Source organism: Rhinolophus sinicus, chromosome 8, assembly GCF_057876585.1.
Source record: "Rhinolophus sinicus isolate RSI-liver-muscle chromosome 8, RSI-T2T, whole genome shotgun sequence".
In the NCBI taxonomy this organism is placed as follows: domain Eukaryota; kingdom Metazoa; phylum Chordata; class Mammalia; order Chiroptera; family Rhinolophidae; genus Rhinolophus; species Rhinolophus sinicus.
Genome location: NC_142508.1, coordinates 33892317 through 33910307, shown reverse-complemented (window position 1 = coordinate 33910307; position 17991 = coordinate 33892317). Strand labels below are relative to the sequence as shown.

At 56.6% G+C, this 17991-nt stretch overlaps 1 protein-coding gene across 3 annotated transcripts; it reads left to right on the top strand.

The window, feature by feature from the left end:
• Window positions 1–193: 193 nt before the first annotated feature.
• EPN1 (epsin 1) lies at window positions 194–14256 on the top strand. Of its 3 annotated transcripts, none has more exons than XM_074315390.2 (11): window positions 194–460; window positions 3290–3616; window positions 6909–7158; window positions 9209–9333; window positions 9699–9773; window positions 10265–10348; window positions 11155–11458; window positions 11917–12027; window positions 12146–12232; window positions 13322–13579; window positions 13682–14256. In XM_074315390.2, exons 2-11 carry the CDS (start codon window positions 3389–3391, stop codon window positions 13888–13890), a joined length of 1731 nt encoding a protein of 576 aa, XP_074171491.1. In that variant the 5' UTR covers window positions 194–460; window positions 3290–3388; the 3' UTR covers window positions 13891–14256. The 3 variants fall into 3 exon arrangements, with proteins under 3 accessions (XP_074171491.1, XP_019566460.1, XP_074171492.1); XM_074315391.2 differs by lacking the exon at window positions 194–460 and adding an exon at window positions 515–721; XM_019710901.3 differs by lacking the exon at window positions 9699–9773 and having other exon boundaries at window positions 195–460.
• The last annotated feature ends 3735 nt before the right edge of the window (window positions 14257–17991 follow it).

The window sequence follows — 17991 nt, the reverse complement described above, 5'->3', positions numbered from 1 at the left end:
TGGGGACGGGGAAAGCTGGCCTCACGGGACCGGGGCTGGCGAGGCGGCGGTGACGGGTGGGCTGGGGGACACCTCAGTGCGCGTTCCCGGTCTTTGAGGCGGCGGGCGGAAGTGAGACAAACGGCGTCGGGCTCGCGCCGGAAGTGACGCCGCGAAGATGGGCGGAGCTGCGGGAGGGGCTGCTCAGGCTCGCTTCAGGTGGGGCACACGCCCGCTTCCGCTTCCGGTCCGTCGCCTCTTTCGGTTGCTTCCCGTCCGCTCAGCGGCTCCCCTCCCCCGCCCGGCTCTCTGCGCCCGTCCCGGGCGCCGGGGCGGCGGGGCCGTCGTAGTGCGGTCCTCCGTGCGTCCGTCCGAGCGCGCCTCCGTGTCCGGCTCGGCGCGCGCCCCGCGACACCGAGGCCGAGCGGGGGCAGGGGGCTGCCCGCCATGACCCCCCGGAGCCCGGCGTGAGGGGGCCGAGGTGAGCGCGGGCTGGGGCGTTCGGACGTCTGCCGGTCCCCGGTCGTCTCCGCGACCTTCGTGTCTCTGCGCCCGGTGGGCCTGGACCGCCCGCGTTTTTCCGTCTCCGGTGTCTGCCTCAGGGCCTCGGTCTCCCGCGGGTCCGCCTGGGCCTCGGCCTTGCTCGTGTCCCTGTCTTGCTGTTTTTACAAAGTACTGTCCCCGTGTGTCTGCCCCGGGTCTCGTTCTGCCTCTGCCTCTCTGTCACGTCTCGTGTCTGATGGTAAGGATTAATGTTCGTGTCTCTCTTCTGGGCTTGCATGTCTTCAGTTCCCCTGGCGTCTCCTCTCTGCCTCTGGTGCATCTCTCTTCCTGCTGTCTTGCCATCTCATTTTTGCCCTGTCCCGTCTTCTCCCACACCGAGGCCCCCTCCGAGGGTCTGTGGCTTGGTCTAGGATCTGCCCCTCCCCCAGGCTCCTGAGTCTGGTGATGAAGAGTGTGGCTCTGCAGTCAGGCCCACCGCTTGCTAGCCTGTGATGTGCCAGCTGGACTGAGATGTCTCCACATCTCAGTGTCCTAGCCTTTAACATTAGAGTGTTCATAGTTCCTACTCACAGGGTCGCTGTGCGTTTTGATGGAGGTGGTGCATGTAAAGTGCCCAATGTTGTTTGGCAGGTAGAAAGTGTGTAATTAATGACTGGGAGCTCTGGTTCCCACTATTACAGATTTTCTTTTGCACAAATGTTTGATAATGGTCATTTGATCCCTTGGAGAATTTTGCCATATCATTTGTTCTCTAATCTAATAATTCCTTTGAATCGAGTTGTTTGAAAAGCTTAGTCTCATTCTAAGCAACATCTGTGAAAGCTCGTTGTGTATTTTTTTCCAACACACTTTAACATAAATGCATCCCTTTCATGCCACTCTTTGGGAAATGTGGTCTTTCTCTGATAATGGTAGCAGCCAATGTCTTGAGCGCCTACTGTTTGTGTGGCACAGCACCAAGCACTTCATGTGTTCATCTTATTTCATCAACAGGCTGCCGGGTAGGGGTCTTCCCTTCATTTCGGAGTGGAGGTTGGTCTCCTGGGAGCTGATGTCAGGACTTGGTGTTCTTTCTGTTATATCCCAGTTCTGTGATATTTCTCAGTCCCAGGTTACTGCCTCTTTTTGTTTTAGGGCCTTTTCTCCTTGTCCTGCCTGGCTGTCTCCACGTGTCTGTTTCTGGTTGGTGTCTGTCCGTTTCTGGTTGTGCCTCTGTCTGTTTCACCACGTCTCTGGGTGGCTCCTCTGCCTGGCTTTCTTTGTGCCTCTTTCTCTCCTTGTCTTCCTTATTCCCTTGCCTCTCACTCTCCTTCTCTGTATGTGTCACATCATCTCTTCATCTTGGTGTGTCTGGCTGGGCCTGTCTTGGCGCCTTAGCTATCTCTTTTCAGCTATTCATATCTGTCTCCTAGTGCCTGGCCCTTTGGCCTGGGTTCAGGGCAGGGGCCAGCTGCTGGTCTCAGGACTCGGGTGGTGGGAGGGCTCAGGAGATCTCCGGGGCTTTTGGAGAGGCCATAGGCTGTGGTGGTCAGAGCCTGCTTTGTCCCGGGGCAAACATGTCCACCTCCCTGTGCCTCAGTTTCCTCCCTGGTGAGGTGGCTGTGAATCATGGACTTGTGAGGATTAACTGATTCTTCTGTGTAAAGCACTTAAGAGAGCACCTGGTCCAGGGTCAGGGCTGTGTGAGTGCTAGGATTGTTATAATTTGCCTGATTCCCGCCCTTCTGTTCCTTTCCCATCACCTTCATCTTGGCAAAGTTTAATTTAAAAGTATAAATTTTGGAATCACAGGTGGGCCTGGGGTTGTGTCTGTGCTACCAGGCTTAGTGGTGACCTTCGCTGAATTATTTAATCTTCATGGGCCTGTCTGTGAGAACACTGCCCCCTGTGTTAAATGAGATAATGCTCAGTGAGTGCCTGGCACACAGCTGGCCATAGGCTGTGTCATTCCTTATCTTGCCTGTCCTGAGCCTTGCCCCAACATTCCCTCCCTTCTTCCCCCCGCCCCGCATCTCTTTACTCCCTTTCATTGGCCTCCTTTCTGTGTGTCCTTGTTTCTGCCGTGGATTCTGGTCCCCTCCACCCCTGCTCCAGAGGTCTTTCCTGGTCTCCCTCCTTCCCTTCTGGTTTATTGAATGGCTCTTTCGGGCCAGCTCCTCTGATGGGAAAAGCCATATCCAGACAAATGCGGTTTTTGCCCCCATGGGGCTCGTGGTGTGTCAGCCTTGGCCGAAAAATCAGACAAATGAGTATAAGATCACCAAGCTGATAGTCTACCCACAGGTCCCCCGGAAATGGAGTATTTGGCGTTCAGGTGTTTTAAGATTTGGGAAGCTTAAGTGGTGCCCTCGGGGCAAGTGGGAGTCACCTGGTGAGGGAGAGCTAGGGCAGGCTGAGCCACTCACAGGGTGACACCGTCCACATGGGCAGTGGACTCCCCAGCTCTCAGCTCCCCTGGTTACTGAATGGAGCCCCATTTTACAGAGGAGAAAACAGAGGTGCAGGAGTTCTCAGCCTACCCAGGTGGCTGGGCCAGGAAGTGTCGAGCTGGGGTGTGTCTCCGGGGCCTGTGATCTGTCACTGCATGCTCTGCTTCGCTGAGCAGGGGCCCAGAGAAGGAAGAAGCTGGGCACATTTGAGGAACCGAAATGGATGGGGTGCCTAAGATGGAGGGTGTCAAGGGTCTTCGAGGGGCCCTAGAACTGTGTCCTCGACCTGGGGGGCACTAGGGGTCCCACAGGGCGGGGATTCGGCCTGAGTGGCCCCAGGTGTCCCTTGTGTTTTCAAAGTCCTCTCGTCTCCTCAGATGCGGTGATCCGCCAGCCCTTGCCGCGGCCTCCCTCCTCTAGTCACCTCTTCTGTCCACGTCCCCGCGGGCCTATCGCCCGCGTCCCCGCCGGCCACCATGTCGACCTCGTCACTGCGGCGCCAGATGAAGAACATCGTCCACAACTACTCAGAGGCTGAGATCAAGGTCCGCGAGGCCACGAGCAACGACCCCTGGGGCCCGTCCAGCTCGCTCATGTCTGAGATCGCTGACCTCACCTACAACGTCGTCGCCTTCTCAGAGATCATGAGCATGATCTGGAAGCGGCTGAACGACCACGGCAAGAACTGGAGGCACGTGTACAAGGTCAGAGGGCGTGAGCAGGGTGTGCTGGTGGGCTGCGCTTCTGCGTCTCCGCAGAATCTCCACAGACGTAACGTTTCTCGAGTTTTGAACCTGACGATTTAAACTTCTTTTAGAAGTGGCATGTTCACAGGACCTACCCACCTGGACGGTCTAAGCAGGTGCCCAGTTTGCTCCCTCAGGGCAGCCGTGTCCCCAGCCTGTCTTCTTCCAGGGCCACCTGTGTGTGTACATTCAAGCAAATGGGCAGCCCCTGGGAAGTTTTGGGGCCACCTTCCTTCATTGCAGGGTGGTCCCTTGACCGTATGCAGTTGTCAGAACTCAGAACTGTACGTTAAAAAGAGTGAATTTATCGTGCATGAATTGTACCCGACTTTTAAGTAGAAAAACTAGCCTAAGCCCTAGAGATCATTCCCCATCAGTACATAAGAGGCTTGTCGCGTCTTTTTACAAGGGCATAACAGTCCCCTATATGGGTTGATCATAATTGATGTGACTAGCTACCTGGTGATGGATTTTTAAGTGGTTTGCAATGTTTTTACTTTTACAGACACGACTGCCTTGATTATCGTCGTATGTTTGTCATTTTCTAGAACTGGAATTTCTGGTTTGAAGGACACATGCATGTGTCGTTTTGATAAATGTGGCCAAAGTACCCTCCACAGAAGTGGCCTTTTACTTACCCTCAGTGATCCGTGCACATACACTGATCCAGTGGCCAGACAGACCAACCACAGGCCTTGGGCATAGGGGATGAGTCTGCAGGCAGCGCTCAGTGGCTGTGTTCCTGTTTGATTGCTGCTCTGGGGGCCTGGCATCCCCCATTCAGGTCAAGAAATGGCCAAGGGCACAGGCTGGGGCAGGTGCCCAGGCCCCACTTCTGGCAGTGTGGCCTCAGGCCAGTCCCTGGACCTCCCTCCCTGTGAGGGTCTGAGCCCGGGTGTCAGGGCCAGCAAGTCCGGCTCAGGAGGGTTAGTGGGGCCTCTTGTTGCTGACTCTTGTATAAAAGTCGGCCGAGGGCCTGCTCTGGCCAGGCTCTCTGACCTATGGAGGCTTTGGTGCTTTTCTCGTTTCCAAGATTGGGAGACTGGGCCTGGAGAGGTGGCCCCACTCAGAGCAGGGATCCAAGGCCGGTTTCCTCTGGCTTGGCTCCCTGCCCACCCTGACACATCAAGGTTGGGTCAGCTTTTCGATTGACTCATGGTTTCCAGGTGAGCCTTTGTGAGGAAGTGACTGGCAGGGACATGGCCTGCAGGCCTGAAACCGGGAGAGCAGCTCAGGGGGGCTGGATGGCAGGTTATTCCTGGCCAGCGGCTGGGGAAACGCTGCTGTGGGCAGAGAACAGTGGAGGTACTTTTCCTCCTACCTCTGTTTTCCAGGTGAGGAAACTGAGGCACAAATAGGCTCGGGTCACCCAGGATGCGGTGGGGCTGGGAGGGGAGCCCCAGGACCCCTCTTGCCTTTGGTGTGTCACATGCGTTGACGGAGGAATGCAGGGTCTGGTCAGCAAACTCCAGCTCAGGCTGAATCTGGCCCACGTCCTGCTTTGGTAAACAAAGCTTGAGCACAGCGAGGCCCCAGAGCTGTGTGGGGGGACGGGACCACGGTCCTGAGACTCGGAAATGTTTGCCGAGCCCTATCTTAAACTGACACTCCTTCTGCTGTTCCCAACATCCTTGACCAAGTTGTTTGGAGAATTAATAGGGACTATTGGGCTGCTGTGTTTCCCCGAAAATAAGACCTAGCCAGACAGTCAGTTCTAATGCATCTTTTGGAGCAAATATTAATATAAGACCCAGTTTTATATTTATTATACTTATTATAGTATATTTATTATGTAAGCTCCACTCTTATAGTAAAATAAGACCAGGTCTCGTATTAATTTTTGTTCCAAAAGACGCATTAGAGCTGATTGTCCAGCTAGGTCTTATTTTCGGGGAAACACGGTGTCTAGTTGGCCACTTTCAGAAAGCGTTGTCCATTCATTTCCCATTGAGGTATACGTCATGTCTATAGTAACCCACTCGCTCTTCTCTGCATCTGTGAGGCCACCACCCAGAGGGAAGCAGAGGATGCTTCCCACCCCTAGAGGTCCTGGGCCCTGCCTTCTGCCTGCCGAGACTGTTCTAGAACTTTATTGCAGGGACTCATGATTCCTCTTCTGCTCCCTGCCGTGTCTGGGAGATGGGTGCATGCGACAGCCATCCATACGTTCCCATCATGTGAACACAGTTCATTCGTGCACATCCCACCCTAAAGGATGTCTGGGTTCTTTCTGGGTCCACCATCTTTTTAACTGCAATTCTAAAGTCCCCAGATGTCTGAAAATGAAAGTTTTCAGAATTCACTTGGTGCAAGGCCTGACTTGGACTGAGGTGGGTGTTTGATATTTGCCGGTCTTACATTGGAGACTGGGGGTCTGATTTCCGCTGGGAAGTTCTGCTACATGTGGTGAGCAGTAGGCTGGCCTGGGAGCTGTGGAGCGCCTTCCATGTGGGTGTGGCTTGTCCTTTCCTTTTTCATCTAATGTGCAGAGACCTGGAGGGCAAGTTAAATACTAACCTCCCATGGCAGACATATGTACTGTGAGCACACCTGCAGGAAACCATGCCATACCCAGGTCCTAGAGATGTCGGTGACCCACAGTAGGGCCCCCGGCAGACCTTAGGTTCATAGAGCTTGCCCCAAATGGCCGGCCCCTCCTTGCGTTATTTCCTGGGCGGGTTTCGGAGACTCACCTGCCCTTTTTCAAGGGTGGCCTTCCTCAGAGTCTGCAAGGGGCTGTCACCCCACGTCTTGCTCCCCAGACCTGCATGAAGCTGGGGCTCTGACACCACGAAGGCCTTATGTGGGTTTTTTTTTTTTTTTTCATTTAGTTTTAATTTGTTAGAGAATTTGTTCTGATGTCATAAAACACAGAAGACACCAAAAGGTTTCCCTCCTCCCTATCCTCCCAGCATGCTCCATGTCCTCCCCCGGAGAGCCCGGGCCTAGGCCTCCCTCCCGGCATGCTGATGTGAAGCTTCACGTGTGAAGTGGTGACACATTTCCAAACTTACGGGACGATGGAGAGTGCAATGTGACGAGCTGTGGGCCAGTGCACTTGTGAGCATGGTATGACAAGCGCATATTGTGGCCGTGCTCCTTTAGATTTTCATTTTACAGAACTGGGCAGGGTCTGCACTGCTCAGCGGTACCCAGACGGGCCTGTGGTGATCACAGCTTTCATGTCCCCACGCAAGTCCTTTTATGGAGATGCACGTAGATCACAGGCCATGCACCTGTCCCCCCACAGGCCATGACGCTGATGGAGTACCTCATCAAGACGGGCTCAGAGCGCGTGTCGCAGCAGTGCAAGGAGAACATGTACGCTGTGCAGACGCTGAAGGACTTCCAGTACGTGGATCGCGATGGCAAGGACCAGGGCGTGAATGTGCGCGAAAAGGCCAAGCAGCTGGTGGCCCTGCTGCGTGATGAGGACCGGCTGCGGGAGGAGCGTGCCCACGCGCTCAAGACCAAGGAGAAGCTGGCGCAGACCGCCACGGGTGAGTCCCCAGAGTTTGCATGTCCCCTCCTCGCTATGCCCTGCCCCTCTCTCCTGGTGGCTGAGGCCTCCTGCTCCCTCTCTGCTGGCCAGCAGGGCTCGAGCTCCAAATTCAGGCTTTCCCCTGCCTGCTCCCTCCTTGTCCACCTCACCAGGACGAAGGTTCGCACGGGCCCTTCCCTTTGCCTCGGGCCTCCCCCGTGGCCCCGTGATGCTTCCCTCTCACAGTGGGCCCTAGAACTGGCATGTGTTACCCATTTGTCCTCAAATGTTAGCCAGTGTCTCCTGAGGGCCCATGTGTGCCCTACACTCAGCCTGGGCCCTGGAGCTGCCAGACCTATGTGCTGCGGTCCTTCTGAAAGGGGTCATCGCCCAAAGGAAGAGGAGGCCACCGGAGGGGCTCCCCATGCCCTGTGGTTAGGGGCAGCCCTCTAGGGAGGGGATGTGTACACTGATATCTGAGGGGCTGTCCTATCCATCTGGAGGCAGAGCCTCCTATTAAGTTTTAAGAAGTTGTTCATGCGAGCGAGCTCCGTTTGGCAGGTGGCGACCACCATCTGAAAGCCACTTGAAACAGAGGGACTACAAGTCCAAGGGCATCTGTCTCGGGACCTTGTAGTTTGACCGCCGGGAGTGCAAGTCAGAGGTGCTGGGAAGGGTGTGGCAGCCTGGGTGGGTGGGCGTCGCTGCTGAAACTAGTCCAAACACGAGGTGTGAGCTTAGTGGAACGGCACTAGAGGGTTTAGGCAGGTAAGACAAACATCTGGTTAGTGCCCAGAGATTGTCCTTGGGCATGGGGCGGGGGTGGGGGTGGGGACACGTTAATGGTGAAGCTTACCTGCAGGTGGGTCGCCTGGGCCCGTGGGGCAGATTAGGTGTAGCAGGAGAGCCCGTGACCCTCAGGAGCTTGGCGTGTCGGGGAAGGGTCAGGCATTCTGCTTGTGCCTGTCATGTCCCATACCCATGAGGACGTCAGGGATGTGCCCAGAGCCATGGAAGATGGCATGTCAGGCAGAGGGAGAGGGTGTGCAGTGGGGATGAGGGTGCTCTCAGAGGGGTCTCGGAGCAGGGTGGCGGGCATCCTGTGTGGGGCTAGTCGTTGTGTGTTCCGCTTTACCCTTAGGGGCTGCCTCCTTCCCGCCACTTGGCTGGGCCCCTATGTGAGTGGTAGTTTCTGTGCTCCTCCAGCTTTATTCTCAGACTCTGAAATTTGAATATGGTGTAATTTTTGCATGTCTTGAGATATTTTTTCATCTTTTGATGCCTCCCTCGACCCGCAGGTGCTTAAAAATGTGAAACCCTGTCTTAGCTTGTGGGCCGAGCAGAGCAGGGTGGGGCAGGTGTGGTCACAGCCTAGTTTGCCAGTCCGTTTTGGGTCACTATGTGTGGGGGCAGGGAGCATGTGTTCAACACTCTGTCATGGGACCGCATGGTTTCTCCATGGACTTGGCGGCACAGGAGGGCAGGGCAGTGCCTGGTCGGCTCAGCTCATCCACACCTGCCTTAGCCTTGCCTGTGCCCTGTTCCTCTGCCCTTCTCACGGTCAGCCCTTGCCTTCCCGGTCTCGCCATCCTTCCCTCGTTTCTGACTCTGGCTGATCACCCAGGATGGGGTTGGGGCACCTGGGAAGGTGAGGGCCAGGACACAGGTGCTGTGCCTCCCCCTAATGCTGTGGTCCTGCAAGAGCTAGTGCCGACCAGCCCTCGACCCTGAGACCCCACCTTCCCACCTGGGGCGTCCTGGGGCCTTTCCTGGCCAAGACCAGGGAGGAAGGCCCTGTGACAAGCCCTAGGCACACAGGAGTCCCTGCCTCCACACGGTGCAGGAGCCCTGGTCTCGGGCTCAGGTTCCTGAAGTCCCCTCTCGTATCCATAGGACTGTCCTCGGGCTGATAACCCCCTTCACAGTCCCTACTCCCACCGCTCCTAGGAAACCTGGTGTCTGGGTCCCTGTGGAGGTCTTGGGGGTGGCCAGGCTGGAAGCAGAAGACCACAGCCTGGGCTGTGGGGTTCCGTCTCTCCCTCTGCATCTCACTGGCTCTTCCTCCCTAGCATCCTCTGCAGCCGTGGGCTCTGGGCCCCCGCCCGAGGCGGAGCAGGCGTGGCCGCAGAGCAGCGGGGAGGAGGAGCTGCAGCTGCAGCTGGCCCTGGCCATGAGCAAGGAGGAGGCGGATCAGGTGCCGGGGCCGGGGCGGGGGCCGGGGGTGCTGCTGGTGTGACTTCTGTTCTGTTCTGCCATCGCATCTCCATGCCTCACCCATAGCCCCCGCCCACCCCTTCTCTTGGGCCTGTTCCCTCTGTCTCTCTATCTGTCTGCTGGTCCTCTGTCTTGTCCTGGGAATCACCTTCTCCCTCTTCTCCCTGGATGCTAATCCTGCCCTGGCCCTGTCCTGGCCGGCTCCCGTCCCCGCTGCCCAAGCTCGTCTCCCTGCTCTGTCTCTGCCCGCCCCTTACCAGTTTGGGGTGTCTCTCTCTGTCTCTGTCTCTCTCTCTCTCTGCCTGCCTCCCCCACCCCGGCCCCCTCACACTCTCTCTCCCCCAGCCCCCGTCCTGCGGCCCTGAGGATGACGTCCAGCTCCAGCTGGCCCTTAGTTTGAGCCGTGAAGAGCACGATAAGGTCAGAGCAGCCCCCCCACCCCCCCAGGCCCCTCTGAGACCCTCCCCAGACCCCCACCTCCCTGCACCTTCCTGAAGGGTCCCCACCCCACTGGCCTGTCCACAGTTCCCACACCGCAGCGTTTTTAGCTATAGGACCCCGTGTAAGGTGGATCCTGAAGACGACACCATACGTGAAGCAGGTGCCTGGTAGCTGCTCTGGGTGGAGAGGGCCTTTGCCTCCCTCCAGCACAGCCCTGGCTTCGTCCCCTGCTCCAGGCAGGAAATGCCTGAGTGCGGCGCTTGGCAGGAGGGCCCGTGCTTCCCATCCTGTCCAAGCAGCATCCTCGTCCCCACCCTGACCTGCCACCCTGTGTCCCACCCCATCCCACATGTCGTCCGCATCCCATTTTAATTTTCGGTCGCCTTTGTCTGGATGGGAGAGGGTTCTTGGGTTGTCTAGTCATTCCGATTCTGACCCTCCCCTGCTGCCTGCCTCCATGGCCCAAACAGGAGGAAAGGATCCGCCGTGGGGATGACCTGAGGCTGCAGATGGCCATAGAGGAGAGCAAGCGGGAGACGGGGGGCCAGGAGGAGGTGAGTGCGTGGGGGGCTCTTTCTGCACCCCTGCGCTGCGTGCATGTGACAGGTGTCCACGCTGGCCTTGTCCTGTGGCCTCTCCTCTAACCTCACTACGTCACCGTGGGTGTCCTGAGTGTCTTCACAGCACAGCCGGCCTCCCAGACAGTGGTTGTGGGTCACAAGGCTGCTCCAGATTTCTGGGGTGGGGACCAGATCCCTCCTGATGGGGGGCAGCAGATAGCTCCTGGCTGGCCTGGCCCAAGGACTTTACCAGTGCCCCACTAAGCTCAGAGGGGCCTCAGAGGGAGTCCCAGCCCCGTACTAGTCCCTTCATCCTGAGGAGGAGGTAGGAGGGTGGGGGGCATCTCCACATCCAGGGAGACTGGGCTCTGGGCAGCAGGGTCCACCCAGGATGCAGGGAACTTGTGTGTGTGTGTTAATGCGTGTGCTACGCTGGGAGGCCTGGAGCATGCAGTGACGTGGAATGTGTATTGGGCCCTGGGCTAGGTGTGCCTAGGAACCTGGGGTCCCCCAGCTGACTTGGGGTGCGTGATCAGCAGGGCTTCCTGGAGGCTGTAGGATGCCCTGGCATGAATGGCTTTGACCTCTGCCCTCATTTGCTCAGGGGCCCTAGTGGGCATGGGGTAGTGGATGGAGGGGTGAAGGTGCAGTGAGGGCCGGGCTGGGGGCCCTGGGGTACCAGGAACAGGGCATAGCTGCCGCCTCCCCATGACTCCTGCACCCACCCCCTGCCCCTTGCTCTGCACGCTCTTGGGCCTCTTCTCCACCCCTCCCCCTCACACTCTTTTTCTTCTCTGCAGTCATCCCTCATGGATCTTGCTGATGTCTTTACTGCCCCGGCTCCTCCCCCAGCCTCAGACCCTTGGGGGGGCCCAGCGCCCATGGCCACCGCCATCCCCACAGCTGCCCCCACCTCGGACCCTTGGGGGGGACCCCCTGTCCCTCCAGCTGCTGATCCATGGGGTGGTCCAGCCCCTACACCGGCCTCTGGGGACCCCTGGAGGCCTGCTGCTTCTTCAGGGCCCCCAGTTGACCCATGGGGTGGGACCCAGGCTCCCGCAGCTGGTGAGGGGCCCACGCCTGATCCATGGGGGAGCTCAGACGGTGAGTGCCGGCCCCCACGTCCAGGATGCAGTCCTGGGCATGCCTGGGGCCCTGAGGAGGAGGGGTCAATAAGATAGCCCAGAGGAGGGCAGGAAGAGGGGACAGTGGGAAGGGCACTGGGGGGAGGCTGGGAGGGTCTGGATGCCCACTGACGGGGAGTGTAGGTGCCTGAGTAGGGTGGGCAGGTGAGCAGGCCTGGTGAGTAAAGATGAGTCCCCTCACCCTGGCTGGGGCTTCCTGGGGTCAGCCTAGAGCCTCAGGGCTGAGGAGGGCTTGGCCCAGAGGGGACCTCGGGCAAAGGCCAGGAAGTGTGAGCGCTCAGGCCTGGAATGTCATGAGGGGAGGGGCCCTGGAGTGGGGGCTTTTGTTTGTGAACAGCCACTGATTCAGAGGAGACAAACCCCCAGCCACACAGCAGGTGGTGCCCCAGCCCCTCACGTGCCTCCTTCCTCATCCAGGTGGGGCCCCCGTCAGCGGACCCCCAGCCTCCGATCCCTGGGCCCCGGCCCCGGCCTTCTCAGACCCCTGGGGGGGGTCACCTGCCAAGCCCAGCACCAATGGCACTGCAGGTACGGGGTGGGTGCTGGGCGGGGGCAGTCACAAGTGATGAGTCTGGTCCTGAGTCCCAAGTGGGGCGGGGCAGAAGGCAGGCCCTGGGGGAGCTGAGTGGACGTCCTGACCCCACAGTGGTCGGGGGCTTTGACACGGAGCCTGATGAGTTCTCGGATTTCGAGCGACTGCGCACGGCCCTGCCGGCCTCGGGGAGCAGCACAGGTGAGTGCCCGCCATCTCGCCTGTCCCGGTACCACCGCTCCAGGGACGAATGCAGCCCCAGGGTGGGCCCGTCTTGTTTAAACAGCTTCATTGAGCTGTATGAGCTTCAAAAGGAGCATTTTAACCTTCTTTTGAAGTAATTTCAGACTTAGAGAAAAATTGCAAACAAAGTACAAAGGATTCCTTTCCTTGAGCTTCCCCAAATGCTGACCCCTGACCTCTCTGTCCCCCTGGAATGTGTCTTTGAGTGCATTGCAGGTTCCCCAGATGCTTCTGCCTATGTTGCATCACCAGGGGGGTGGTGACTGGAGGGGACAGTGCTCCCTTTCCTCACGTGCCCATTGCCCAGGGTCCCATCCACAGTAGACCTTGCGTCTCAACACACCCCTCCCTCTTCGTGGGCCAGGTTAGCACCTGGTCCTGACAGTCTGGGGGGTTATCCCTCCGTGTGGGTGTCTCTGTGCTGTGACGGGAGCTCTCATCAGAGCCTCTTCCCAGGAGGTGCGATGTCTGTTTTCCCATCATTGGTGATGTTATCTTTTGTCTCTTTATTATATGTATTTTAATCTCTTTGAGTGAAGCAGACTTTTATGTAACCAGAAATACCTGGGGACCAGTTGGCTCTTGCTCCTGCAGGGAGGATGGGTATTGCCAACACTACCCTCTCCCTTGTCCCAGGATTTCTTTAGATTACTACTCAGTCTGCAGTTTGCATTCTTTCACACCTCTTTGGTCATATAAATTGGTGCATTTTTTTCCCAGCATTAGGTAGGATTTTTTTTTTTTTTAAGTCATCTCAAAATAACAAATGTTGTCTAGTCCCTTGGGATCGCCTGCCGGGTTTCCCCACCATGCGCTTCTGTCTGGACTGTGGGGTGTGACCTCCCCCCACCTGCTGGGTGCAGTCGTGGGTGGTTCTTCCCCAGCATCCCTGCCCTGGGTCCCATCAGATAGTGTTCCTTCCACCTTTGTCCCTCAGCCTCAGGCCCTCCTGCTTTTGGCCCTGGGCTCTGCCACTTGGTACCACGGGCCTCCTTTTCGAGACTCCCGCCACCCGTCTCTCTGGTGAGCCCCCTGTGCTCCTTCCAGGGGAGCTAGAGCTGCTTGCTGGAGAGGTGCCTGCCCGCAGTCCCGGGGCGTTCGACATGAGTGGAGTCGGGGGCTCTCTGGTTGAGGCTGTGGGGAGCCCTCCGCCCGCAGCTGCCCCGACCCCCACACCGCCCACGCGGAAGACGCCGGAGTCATTCCTAGGGCCCAATGCTGCCCTCGTTGACCTGGACTCGCTGGTGAGCCGGCCGGGCCCCACGCCGCCAGGAGCCAAGGCCTCCAACCCCTTTCTGCCAAGTGGTGAGTGTGGCCTCTGAAGCCGGGATGCTGGTCCTGCCGATGACCTACCCGGGCAGACCCCCTGACTCTGCTCTGTGCACCTCTGTCCTCTTCTCTCTGCAGGAGCCCCAGCTGCTGGTCCCTCCATCACCAACCCCTTCCAGCCCGCACCCCCTGCGACACTCACCCTGAACCAGCTCCGGCTCAGCCCTGGGCCCCCAGTTTCGGGGGCGCCACCGACATACATCTCTCCCCTGGGTGGGGGCCCAGGCCTGCCTCCTATGATGCCCCCGGGCCCCCCGGCCCCCAACACTAACCCCTTCCTCCTATAAGCCAGGGCGGGAGTAGGTGGGCCCAGCCCAGCTCCTGTGTCTGCTCCCTGGGAGACCAGTGTTGTGAGTGCATGTGAAGTGGGGACCCCCCCAGCACCCTCCCCTCCTGGGGCCACTCACACTACACCTCTTCCTATGCCCCCCCCCACCTCCCTGAAAGAAACTGGACATGGGGGATGGGGAGGATACTGGCCAGAGGAGGACCCCTTCCCGTGGCATTAGAAAGGGAGGGACAGCCGCACCCCTCCCCTTCCCCCACTCCTGGTGGCCCCTCAATCAGTGTTTGAGCCTCCTGCTCCCCTCACACCCTCGGTGATTCCTTGGTGATTATTTTGGCAACTTCGGGAATAAATGGCAATTCTCATGGGTGTGGCTCCCCGAGTTCCCATCCACAATTCATGTGGCCCTTCACCTGGGGGACCCCAGGCATGGGAGCCAGCACCTTTCTCAGAAGCCCTGGTTTCTAGACTTCTGGAGCCATGGGGGTGGCCTACGGTGGGGTGCAGGGGTCCCCAAGTCCTGGCAGAGTGGCAACTGTGCAGGCCCAGGCGTGGCCCCTTGTGAGGGTTGGGCCAGGCACCCCAAGGTCAGCCAGCTGTGGTCCTTTCCGAGGAGATGCTCTCTCTGGGCATGGGGTGAGGGGACAGGCAGGTGCCTGAGTCCTGCCAGAGGGGGCAGCTAAGCTGACCCAGGATGCCTGTGCAGCCCTACCCCCATGGTGACCAGGGCTGACCGTGTCTCCCAGGCCAGGCGGCCAACGTGAAAGGGTGGCATGTGAGCGTCAGAAACAGCTGTGGGGACAGCAACCCCCAGACGGATGGCAGCGAGAGTGAGCATGCGTCGGTGAAGGCGGCGGTCAGACTTCCTGTTGCGCAGTGGATGGTCCAGCGGGCTCCCTCCTGCAGACCATGCTGATTGGAAGGTTGTGTCAGACGGATGGAGTGGGCCACCAGGAGGATGGGCCCAGGGATGCCCGGAGCACGTCAGGCCAGTTGTTTCAGGACTTGAGGTGCCTGGCACCCCATGCACTGTGGGAGTGAGATGGTCGGGGAGCAGGGGGCTCTTGCCAGGATCGGGGGTGCTGTCCCAGGCCAGGGCCGAGGCAGCATGTCCCGATGCTGGGGCCTAGCTGTGGTGCCCATCGAGACTGAGAGCCTCATTACTTTATGCCTCTGAAGCAGCACACAGCAGGAAAATAACATTTCGTTTGGTTTACTCTGGTGGACAGTTTAAAGGTCAGAGACTTTCCTCAGTTTCCTCATATGTTACAATGGAGAAGACAACAATAGCAAAACAATAAAACCCCAGTGACAGCATGCCTGTAAATTAGGGGCTTTGGTTCAGCGTTGTCCTAGGCATCTCCGCTTACAGTGTGAGTGAGATACACAGTAGCTTCAAAAATTTCATATCTCCTCATACAGTCTTCTTTCCAGAATATTCCAGCCACCACTTCTCAGTAGGAGCTGGCGTTTAAGTCACCCTCCCCTCCCCCGGCCCCCATTAGGCCCGAGCATCTGGGTTGGTAGTGGCCCATTGTCACTGAATGTTGAAGTGATGGTCATTCCTTCTTTCCTGATTCACTCTTGCCATGTGTGGTGTCCAGGGCCTGCCGATCAGGTGTTGGTCTCAGCGGAGCCGCTCAGGCCCTTTGAGGGTGCTGGGAAGGGTCTTGTGGGTGTGGTTCTGACCAGGGCGTCTGTGCTCAGGCCTGAAGTGGACAGGTGCCCACAATGGGCTTACCTAGGGAGGGCCACAGGGCCTCTACGTTCTGGCGGGGAGGGCCTGTCGGTCTGTAGCCAGCAGGTGGCGCCAGAAACCGAGGCCTGGCCTGGGTCTCGGGTTGCATGGTATTGGCTGGTCCTGAGTAAATCTGAGCCCCAAGTGCTGACCAGTGCTCTCAGACACACTGGCATACAAGAGCCCATTCACTCTCACCTGGACCCTCCCTCTCACACATGCTCTGGAATGTTCTCTCAACACGCAGCTGCAGACATCCACTTCATCGTGTATACACACATTTTTGCAGTGACTCTCCCCAGGCTGCACACACTCTAGTCTCATCCCGCCTCTGTCTTGGTTTTTCTCCCCCAGAAACTCCACTCGAGCCTGTACTTTGCCTCGCATTTCCCTTAAAACAAATGCTGTCTTCCCTTTAGCCCCACCTGCTCTCTGCAGATTTCCGTCTGTCCCCTGCTTGGTCCCCTAGGTCTGTCCTTCCACATCAGACCTAGCACCCTTGTTCTTTCAGTCTGAGCAACACGCCCTTTACTGTGTTGAGGACAAACCATTGCCTCTCACACAACAAACGTCCCAGCTCAGATCAGCAAACTGGCCTTTGCGCTGGCTGCTTGTTTTTGTAAATAGAGTTTTATTGGAATGCAGCCACGCCGTGTTCATATTGTCTATGGAACCTTCCAAAGGCAGCATTAAGTAGGTGTCACAGAGACCATATGGTCACTGAACCTGAAATACTGACTCTGGCTCTTGAAAAAACACTTTGCTCCTGTAACACCTTGTGCTTTGTGGGACTAATAGTGCCTGCCGCCCACCCCCTCTGCAAGCTCATAGTGTCCCCAGCCCCTAGGACAGCCACATACTCCCCAGGGGTTTCCAACAGGCTTTCCGCACAGAAATTGTTCTTTTTGCTGTCTTGTTTCCTACTGAGCATATTTTCCATGTTTTTTCCTACCTTTAGGGCAAATTCTTTAGCTTTATATTTCATCCACATTATTTTATGCCAATTTGAATAATTGTAACTTCAAAGAGCACTATTTAACACTTGCACCTTAGAATACAAATTTTAATGCGCTTTACATTTGAAGCACAGAAAATTACAGACAATAGTGGCATCACTCCACTCACCTGGGGAACAACCTTCTCTGCTTACAACCTCCATCTATCTAGAGCAGATCTGGGTTCATCTGTGTCCCTCCCACAGCCCCTTCCCCTAGAGAATGGTAATTATATGATTCCTGGCTCGGAACAGATAGGTGATACTGTGCGGAGATGTGCAATGATGCATTTAGGGTGGCAAATCCTGCTGCCATTTTCCCAGTACTTTCAAAAGTGGGTGAACAATGGGGGGAACTCATGATATGACTGGTAGAATCGCTTCTGGGGTGCCTTTTGGAATGTCCCAATGGACCAGATCTTTTCACTCCAATTGCACAACTAAACCAAAGTAAACATCACCACCAAGGATTAGACGTGTGATGATCTGAGGAATGTTAAAAGTGGCACCATGGAGGCATGGGTTGGATCTCCGCTCAGATTCCCCCCATCTGGCCAGCGCGCTGGGCCCCACATGCAGGGGCGAACTCAGCAGTTGAAAGAATGGGAGAGAATATTTGTGAATCTTAGATTAATGAGGGATCAATATCCAGAATATCTAAAGTACTCCCAAAACTAAACAAAAAACAACCCAACACGGAAATGGGCAAAGGACTTTAGGCATTTCTCCAAAGATATACAAACTGCCAATTCACATATGAGAAGGTGCTCAACATCGTTAGTCATTGGGGAAATGCAAACCTGCACTTCACAGCTGCTAGGATGGACATAACCAAAACATGGGAAATGACCAGTGTTGGAGAGGACGGAGAAAAGAGCCCTCATGCATGGCTGATGGGAATGTAGAATGATGCAGCTGTGAGAAACTGGTGATTTCCCAAAAGGTTAAACACAGAACTACCATATGACATTAGTTCCAGTCCTGGGTGTAAACCCCAAATAATTGAAAGCAGGGACTGGACAGATTTGCACCCCCATGTTCACAGCAGTGTTCACAATAGTCAAAAGGGAGCAACCCAAGTGTCCAATAGATGAACAAATAAAATGTCTATACATAGTAGACTGGGAGATTTTAGCTATTAAAAACAAAATATGACCCTATTTATATGAAGTACCTCGAGCAGGTAAATACATAGAGACAAAGTAGAATTGATATCTGGGGTGGGAGGAGAGAGGAGAGGAGAGTTACTCTTTCAGGAGTACTGACTTTGTTGAGGACGATGAGAAAGTCTTGGATATAGATAGTGGTAATGGTTACATATTGTGAATATTGAATGCCACTGAGTTGTACACTTACAAATGATTAAAATC

Coding starts and splice junctions, on each gene's coding strand:
- EPN1 (XM_074315390.2), top strand. CDS start 3,389: ATGTCGACCTCGTCACTGCGGCGCCAGATGAAGAACATCGTCCACAAC. Junction 7,159..9,208: donor GCTGGCGCAGACCGCCACGG/GTGAGTCCCCAG, acceptor CTTCCTCCCTAG/CATCCTCTGCAGCCGTGGGC. Junction 13,580..13,681: donor CAACCCCTTTCTGCCAAGTG/GTGAGTGTGGCC, acceptor TTCTCTCTGCAG/GAGCCCCAGCTGCTGGTCCC.